Raw genomic sequence first — 8743 nt, forward strand, 5'->3', positions numbered from 1 at the left:
TGGAGGAAGCGATTGTAACACGAGCAGGTAGACCCGTCTAGTAGTGATGAAGAAGACGCCGGACGTTCGGCCAGTCGTAGACGGCGCGATGGAGGATTGTTTGCAACGAGACATGGCGACATTGTAGAGAACGAGTATGGTCTCGAGAAGGTGTGGGCTAAGCGCTGGATTAATTAGGCTACATTCTATCTGTTGCAGTAGGAAGGCTACCATGAACTGACCTGGGAGCCTGTAGCCAACATTCCGTGGCAAGCGATTCGTGAGTTTGAGCGAGAAACTATTGAGTCCGTTTGAAATACCAGTCGACGCGGGGGCGACGACGCAAGCTGCGAACTGAGCGCCCACGTAGGCGTAGTGCGCGATTCAACATTCATGAGTGAGTACCGGGTATGCGTAGTACTACTGTAGTAGCACTGAGATATCACTGCATCACCGTTGTCTGATATTTCTAGTCTTTTCTTAAGGAAAGCAGTGCAAGTATTGTTTTTATGGGTTGAGCCGGTGTACAGGTTGGATGGGTTAAGCAATAACCCACCCATTTCCCATATTTTGCGTGTAAGGGGTGGACGGTGGGTAACCCCGGGGTAATCCAACCCACTGGAACCCAGCCTACACGTGGTTGTTAGAAGAGGAGAACATTAGCATGGACTTTGTCCAAGCTAGCATTCTTTCCGATACATCTGACAAGCGGTTGGCAGCGACCATGGGACGCTTCGATTTCTATCTCGTCACAATTGACGGTAAGAAAGGTAAACTTGCACGTAATACTGCGACTTCGTACCATAGAAATGTAAAAGTGTGACTCAACGACCAGACCTATGTGTAGCCTAGACGTCACATTCCTTCCATCGTGGAGGAACGCAACATGTGAAAAACGACGACCGTCTTGCTGCGCAGCAAATCTTCGATCGTGACGCCTGGGATACGATGAAGAAAAACAAGACCTTCGCCTACATCACTAACACAGCGCGGGAGGACCGGAAGGTTGCCAGGGTCTTGAGCGGGTGGGGGCTGAGGAGAAGCGGACGTCGCTAGATGTGGCAGCTCTCGATTATGCTAGCTAGGGGCGGCTAGGTCGCTTGTAGTGTTTTCTGTTTTAACTCCTGCGCTGGTCTTAAAGAACAATAACTAAACGTCAGTTCAAAGGTTATGTGTATTTTCACAGCGTACCCGATTCGATCCTATCCGCAGTTGAAGAACCTGGTGCCTACGGCTCCTATCGTCGTGCCGGTGGTGCTCGAAAGTTGCTGGTATCTCGATCGTCGACATGCTCGGATGATCAATGGCACTACACAAAGAAACTTTTCAACCTGTCCAAGATCAACAAGAAGGACAAGATGCAAGTAAATACTTATGCCCAAGAATGGACGTCCTTCTCGTTGTATTCTGGAGGTAATCGCAACGAGCAATGCTCTAGCTGCGCGTCTAACGATCCTCGATGCAACCCAGATAAAGCATACAAACAACTGAAGAAGCACCATGGATACACATCCCGCAGAAGCATTAGAGCAAGGTCCTAAGACCAAGCGATAAAAAAAATCTCCTTGCCGCCGCTTGGTACAAATGGTTGAGGCGAATGCCTCTCATCAGAGACTTATGTGATCACCAGAAGATGTCGGTGTTCCGCCGCGTCGTCGCCTTCACGAAGCTCTTCCTCGCTCAAGCCTTTGCTCTGGATACTAAAGCGGAGGTCTACAAATGCTAAGATGCCGGTCGCCGCGCTGAAGACCCGCTACTCTCTCGTTTTTTAAGACACGAGACACCGACGCAGAGTGCGCGGGAGCGTTCTGCGCGCACTACGTCCACTGCACAAGTCGGGGGGGGGGGGGTTACGGACTCAAAATAGAAGACTGGGATACTAGCCTTCTTGTCGGCAGGGTTTTATTCGTGGTGCTCTTCTGTTGGTAAGGTTTTAATACCGTAGGCCGTAGATAATATCTATTTGCCAGTATTTTGAGTTGAGTTTGTAATGGTTGAAAGATAGCTTTTTATTAAGGTCCCTCTATGAATTCGCGGCCTGAAATGCACATTTTTTGATCCACAATAGGGCTAAAGGGCTAGCTAAGACGAAAAAAAAAACCGTTTGCTTGCTCTACAGGTTCTATAGCGCATTTACTAGGCGCCTATGAATCACCTTTCGACAGCTGACTGAACTCGTCCTCCGTTGTGCGAAAGTACTTAATGTGATTCCCACACACCTGGCTTTATGTTGTACCAGCTCGAACTTTCGGGGAATGTAGGGCGGTTGCGATATGGATGAATATCGCTGTGGTACCAACCTCTATTACTCTTTTTTAAAATAAGAAAATGGACAGTCAGCCCCCAATGATACCCATTGTGATGGTATCAAGCCTACATCTTACGACAGCTCCTCCAACCCGCAGCCAACGTAGTTGGCAGGCTCCCTGTTCGACTATAGTTAAGCAGATCTGCAACAAGGCTCATTGTTTATCCTGCTGCAGGATAAACTGCAGGATTCCTGCAGTTGCTGCCGCAGAAGACAAGCAAGGACACAGATGTTGTTACTGGTTGCCGTTGGGTGCAATCAGTAAAAGTTCCAAAGGCGACATCCCCTGGACTGCCGAGGTGGCAGGCGGATGCGAATTAGAAAAGATAGTTCACTTTACAATCTGCATCAAAGCAACCAACACTGTTCAATACACGTTGGTTTTCGGGAGTTCCAGCTCCCAAATCGCGAGCACGTCACATCCATTAACAATTCTCATCCATCAGTAATGGCAAACAGGGGAGGAGAAGTGGTATCACCGACGTATAGTGCGGGCAAGCAGAGCATCACATTTCAGCATCAATACGAACTGCAAGCTCGTCTTGCATAATTCGCGTATTTGCCCCCCTGTCGAAATCGGAAGAAACCAGTATGAGCCATGACGGCATTCTTCCAGTAAGCCCCAGTGCACTCGGTAGACACAGCTATCGACTCATCTGCGCGGTTCCTAGCGGTAGTAGAGTCTCGATAGACTTTATCGCTGCTTCTATCCTCGGTGACGCTAGTAGATCGGTTTTTTGTGTGGAGATGGCGTATCTCTTTGGAGTCCATTTACCGTTAGCGAAAGAACGAGGGTGACGAGGCACTCCGTCACGAGCTACAACCGCCATGTCAAGAGCTGGGTGTTGGAGACCTCCCGAAACATCTCGTCGCCTTCGAAAACAATTTGCTCAAGATGTGATGCGCGTTTGGCCGCGCCTCCTACTTGGAGTTTGTCGTCAATGGCAATGTGTCTGTTAGAGCAAACGGAGCGGTGTTTTTACGACTAATTCGTGTTAAGACATCTGAAAAGAGAGGAATGCTCCCTTTCTGGCCATGAAAAGCTACACCACATGCCCTCCTCACGCTATCGCAAAGACAGTGGTATTGCAAGATCTCCCATGCGCTCAACTGCTTGACCATCTGCATCTCGCAGCATCCATTGACCCTCGCAGTCTCGAGGTCCAGGTTCGGGCCTACCGGCAGCGTTTTTTTTTTTTTTTTTTTGTGCTGCCCAGAGGTTGACATGTCGGACATCTCGTTGAATCTCACTTCTGTTAATGCAAGTCCGCGCTTGTATACATTCTGGCTACTAATAATCGAAGTCTCTACGGCGCAGTAGTAGTACGTCGAGTTGTCAACGCAGAGGTCGCCATTCAGTGGCGCCAGTGATTTAGTGTTTTGTCTTTGTACTGACGTGTTGTGACAGTGCTCGTTGTGGCTTGTCCCAGCGTTGCTCTCGTGACTGAGTGCAGAAACGCTGTTTCTACCCCCCCCCCCCCCCGCCATGCATATGTCATCGCTCCTATTAGCCATGTCCATGTGGCCAACTTGCCGTGATAATAACTTGTTCCTCGTAGCCGCACACAGTATCGACAGGGCTTGGTAAAATTCAATAACCGTAATAATAACTGGCAATAACTTATTGCAATAACTAATTGGCCCCCAATCCCCAATTTCATCCAATAAAACATATACTACCCGTTTAAAAAAATATACAATTGGTGGTTGGTATTCGTGGAAGTTTGCGCAATTCGCTACAGGAGAGCACTTCATCACTTCACTGGTTGGTATTCGTGGAAGTTTGCGCAATTCGCTACAGGAGAGCACTTCACTGGTTGGTATTCGTGGAAGTTTGCGCAATTAGCTACAGGAGAGCACTTCATCACTTCACTGGTCGGTATTCGTGGAAGTTTGCGCAATTCGCTACAGGAGAGCACTTCATCACTTCACTGGTTGGTATTCGTGGAAGCTTGCGCAATTCGCTACAGGAGAGCACTTCTTCACTGCCATTCCGCAATTTGCCGAAACCAGCACAAGCCCATCATTCTACGCCGCTCACCATGTCTTCAATCGCTCCGAGATCCCTTGCCACTGCCCTGTTTGTCCCCGATGGCGACGAATACCATCAGTGTCGGATCTGCTTCTCCCGTCGGAAGCAAGTTCGTGGCACTGGGTACACGAACCTGGTGGAACATCTCGTACGGTGTCATGCCAACACTTACGAGGACGAATTCCGGACGATTCAACGGCGAGAAGGTAGCCTCGACGCTTTCGTGAAGGGCGATGAATTCTCCAGGACAATTTATCACTGGTTGGACTGGATCATCATGGAGAACCGCGTACTGAGCATGTGTGAAAAGGTGAAAACGCGGAAGTATACTCGTTTGAACCGAGTGAGCGTGAAGACGCTAAAGAAGAACATGTTTGGGCTGGAAGGTGTCGTTCAAGGACGGATCAAGTTGCGGCTGCGTGGCAAGAAAGTCGGCTTTGCTATCGACGCGTGGACCGAGGACGGTACGCATTTCGTGGCGGTCATCGGTGTAACTGAGATCGACAAGTATCTTTTGTGCTTTTCGACTCTGACGGACAAGTCGGACATGGGTTTGGACGCGATTATCGAGCTGCTTGACGACGTCTTAGACACATACGAGATTCATGCCTCTCAGCTGTGCTTCTACGTGTGCGACCACGCGTCCGGCATGTAGCAATTGCAAACAAGACTCTGGTTCCAATGATAGGGTGTGCTAGCCACCGATTCAACTTGGCCGTCCAAGCCCTCATGCGCGAAGACAACGATATATTGGATAAAGTCCATGCGCTCATGGTCAAGTTGAACACAATCAAGAACCGGCACCATCTCCCCAAGGCAACATGTCCATGACAGATGGATGCGTACGTCAGATTGCCGCCTTGCACTTTCAACAAACGAAAACCTGAGATCTAGCCAAAATGGATATGCGCATTGGAATGGGGAGGGGGGGGGGTTACCTGGAGAACCCTCCCGACGCGCCCCACCTCCCCGAACGAACACCAACTCAAATATACTGATCGTACTGATGGATACATTTTTGTGATTATTAAAATACTGACTAAAACTACTAGTAGTAGAAATTACTAGTACGAAAATCACAAAGAAAATCCAGCTTATCAGTCCGCGTTTTCTTCTTCTCGAGGTCGTGTCCGCTTCTTTCCGAGCTCAATTGCCTCCGCAACCGCACTTGCATCCCACAAACTCCTATTGAACTGCAAAAAGAGTATCGTCTCCAACGTCATTGGGTTTAGACTTCGGCGCAGACGTGAGAACACAATTCCTGCACGTGAGAACAGCCTCTCCACGTCGTTAGATGTAGGCGGGATCCACTTCAGGTTCTCTCTAGATGACGTCACTTCCTCCTGACTCAAGGCAACCTCGGCAAAGGACTGATGGGCATCTTCACCTTCCTCCTGCAGTTCCGTCGCCACAGTCTCGGAGGTATGAAGGAGTTTCACTACAGCTGCTCGTTCTCCTATTCTCTTTGCCAGCCATAAGCTTGACGACCCCGTTCTCGAAGTCGGGGAACTTAACCAAAGAGGCCGTAGGTGACAGGTACAACTCCGTACCAGGGTAATGTTTGATGACATGATCAAACAGAGCCCGCACATCAAGCAGGGACACCGTCGATGTTTGTAGCTTCTTGTTCACACTCTCCAAGTTCTTGAGATCTTCATACAGAGCCTTCAATCGGACATTCTCTCGGGGGGTGGGAATGAAGTCCACCAATTGGTCGTCGATGCGGTCCAACTTCGAATAGATGCGAAAATAGCGGTCGATCATGGAGAATGTGCTGCTCCAGCGTGTTGCATTACGATAGACGGGCATGAGGGCGTCTTGTATTGAAAAAAACTGACCAATAACACCATTATTAATTGGCGTGGGGTCTACCTAGCAATCAATGTCATATTGGATTTTACCAAGCTCTGAGTATCGATAACGTATAAGAGAAGATTCCCGCGCGACGCCGAGGTATCATCTCTCTGAGAATACCCGAAAACGGCGTGCGGGTGGCCCCGCGCGAGCTGTAGGTCATGATGGACGACAATATGGTCTACCATCCAGCGGTCCGCCATCTAGCGAATACTGTATCACGCTCCGAGTGATTAATTGACGCTGGGTCTTCTGTTGATACCTCAACGTGGCTAAGACTGTGGATCAGCGTCAACACGCTCGGCTTGTCTGTAATCACGGCTGGGTGGCAACGCTTGAGCCGCACGACGTACCAAGTCGGGTTAAGTCGCAGCGACGACGAATATGAAGCATATAGGCAAAGCCAAGTGTCTTTGGCACAGCGAAGAGCCCGATGAAAAGCGGGGCCAGTTTCTCGAGCCCAAATTTGCGAATGATGATGGCCGAATGCCTTCGATGGATATAATCACACGATCACTATCCTTGACGAATACAGGTTTTTGCGGTCGGGCTTAGCTGCAATCTCGTTTTGTTTGCCATTGCGTTTTGCAATGCAACCCATCCGAGTCGTGATATTGACAGGCGTTACGGGCTGAAGTCCGAGACAGCCGAATTGTCAGCACGTCGCGCCAACGGCTTCGGTGTGCAGTTCCTTTGACGCGCCCAGTTCTCTCGTCTTGATGGAGCTGGCCGTAACGATATCTGGACCAAAATTTAGCCATTAGTTTTAAGAACTAGATATCACAACAGCTACAGTAACGGTTAGCTACACGAAAATATTTTGCGTGTAGAATGAAAAACCAAGGGCTGTATTGACTAATTCACGCTACTTCATGCTCGAACATGCACTTAAAACGGCCTGTCTACTCTTACATTACATTACAGTGGACATGGGTTGACATTTTATCCTTCAAAAGTGTGATTCTCTAATAAGGCGACCGAAACATGTGTGCTATTTCTGTGATTCCAATCGACGTACATGTGAACATTGGGGGCGGTCTATGATGTTTTAGCTTGAGTTTTATAGCGAGAAGCACTTTTGGGCCGGACGAATGTGCCGGTTTAGTGGTAACTATTGGACAACGTGCACTCAATGCACCCTGTGGCTTATTCTAAATCTGTACATATTTGAAACAGCACAAATAACAGTACAAGGATCTAAGAGGCCAGTTTAAAACACAGTACATTTCAAACACAAGTGGTAGTTCGAGCATGGACATTAACTCCACGTAGACAGGCTCAAGAACATCGACTTGCGGAGTCCTATGCGGCCTTCATAACCATTACACCTCAGAAATCTGCTCTAATCGCGATGGAATCGCTCTTCGATTCGCGTCAACTGGCAAACAAATGAATCCCTATTTCTTGGCTGATTACACCTCTTTCCATTTGGAAAATTCAGGACATCGTGTCCTGCAATCAGCAATTTGCTCGGTACAAATTCTGGATAATGACTATTCTGAGAAAATGTCAACCGGGTTTATCAATGTTCAATGTACTAAATCGTGAAGAAGATATCTTTGTTGCTCTAATAGGTATAGATTGACAATGCTTTTAGTAACTCTCACCTGGATCTCATCGTCTCATAACTGCCAATCAGAGGCCTCTATTCGATTTAAGTAGCACATTTTATGCATATGTATTAGAAAAGTAAGCCACCTCTGGAGGTGGCGGATTCCTTAGATATTTTCAGTAGGAATTGATCAATCGCCTGTACCAATTCATTCCTTCTCAAAGCTGCTTCAGCTACCCACCTATCATATATAGGAGTATCGATTGGACTCATCAAGACTGATACTCATCAAGTTTGAGACTCATCAAACGACCCCATCACAATACGGAGTTGTTCTAGACGAACCTCTCGGTAGTGATACTGTAGCTTCGGGGAGCCCATTTTTAATGCTATCAGGAGATGTATCTATCATGACTTGTACCGATTTTTCGGTAAATAAAGCAACTATACTAGATGAAGCTCCGACAACGGATTTCTCTTATTTACTATAATACTAGCAGAAGCAGAGAGACTAGCCTAATACAATGATAGGCAGTTTCTGAGAGTAACATACTACTACACTTCAGTTATTTTAATATAGTACTATGGTCGAGAATTATTGGGGACAAGGGCACAATCCTTCGCGGAGGTCAAGTGTCCAAACTATTGTGCCTTTCTGCCAAAATGCCCTCAGTTTTATGTCCTACGTAGGAGTGTGGCCCTTACGGAAGACCTCCTATCTGATCGGGTGCTTCCGACTAAAATTTAGCCTAATCCTTTGACGAATAAAAAGACGATGCCAATCAAAGAAAAGGGGTGTTGCTTTACATACTCGCGAACAAATTGTTGCACTTCAATCGGCCATTTAGGTGACCGCTCATTCTTTGGGGTGTCGTCGACATTTCCTGTTTTCTTGAAGAGTTGGTACCATCTCCGAAGGCTCTTGGCCGAGACGCCCAGTACCGGCAACTACGCTGATCTCAATATTGTAGACATACTGCAAGACAATGCCACGTCAGCGTATGTCTGATGAGTAGCC

General features: G+C 47.9%; 2 protein-coding genes across 2 annotated transcripts; one reads left to right on the plus strand and one right to left on the minus strand.

Annotated features, from left to right (window-relative positions):
* Window positions 1–4329: 4329 nt before the first annotated feature.
* Window positions 4330–5150, plus strand: PPTG_15352 (hypothetical protein; the record flags this gene model as incomplete). Its single annotated transcript, XM_008912411.1, has 2 exons — window positions 4330–4949; window positions 5018–5150. 2 exons carry the CDS (start codon window positions 4330–4332, stop codon window positions 5148–5150), a joined length of 753 nt encoding a protein of 250 aa, XP_008910659.1.
* Window positions 5151–5416: 266 nt separating this feature from the next.
* Window positions 5417–6128, minus strand: PPTG_15353 (hypothetical protein; the record flags this gene model as incomplete). Its single annotated transcript, XM_008912412.1, has 2 exons — window positions 5417–5734; window positions 5808–6128. The coding sequence occupies 2 exons, from the start codon at window positions 6126–6128 to the stop codon at window positions 5417–5419; spliced, it is 639 nt and encodes a 212-aa protein (XP_008910660.1).
* Between the last annotated feature and the right edge of the window lie 2615 nt (window positions 6129–8743).

The sequence above is a fragment of the Phytophthora parasitica genome (genome assembly GCF_000247585.1).
Source record: "Phytophthora parasitica INRA-310 unplaced genomic scaffold supercont2.47, whole genome shotgun sequence".
Classification (NCBI taxonomy): Eukaryota; Oomycota; class Peronosporomycetes; order Peronosporales; family Peronosporaceae; genus Phytophthora; species Phytophthora nicotianae.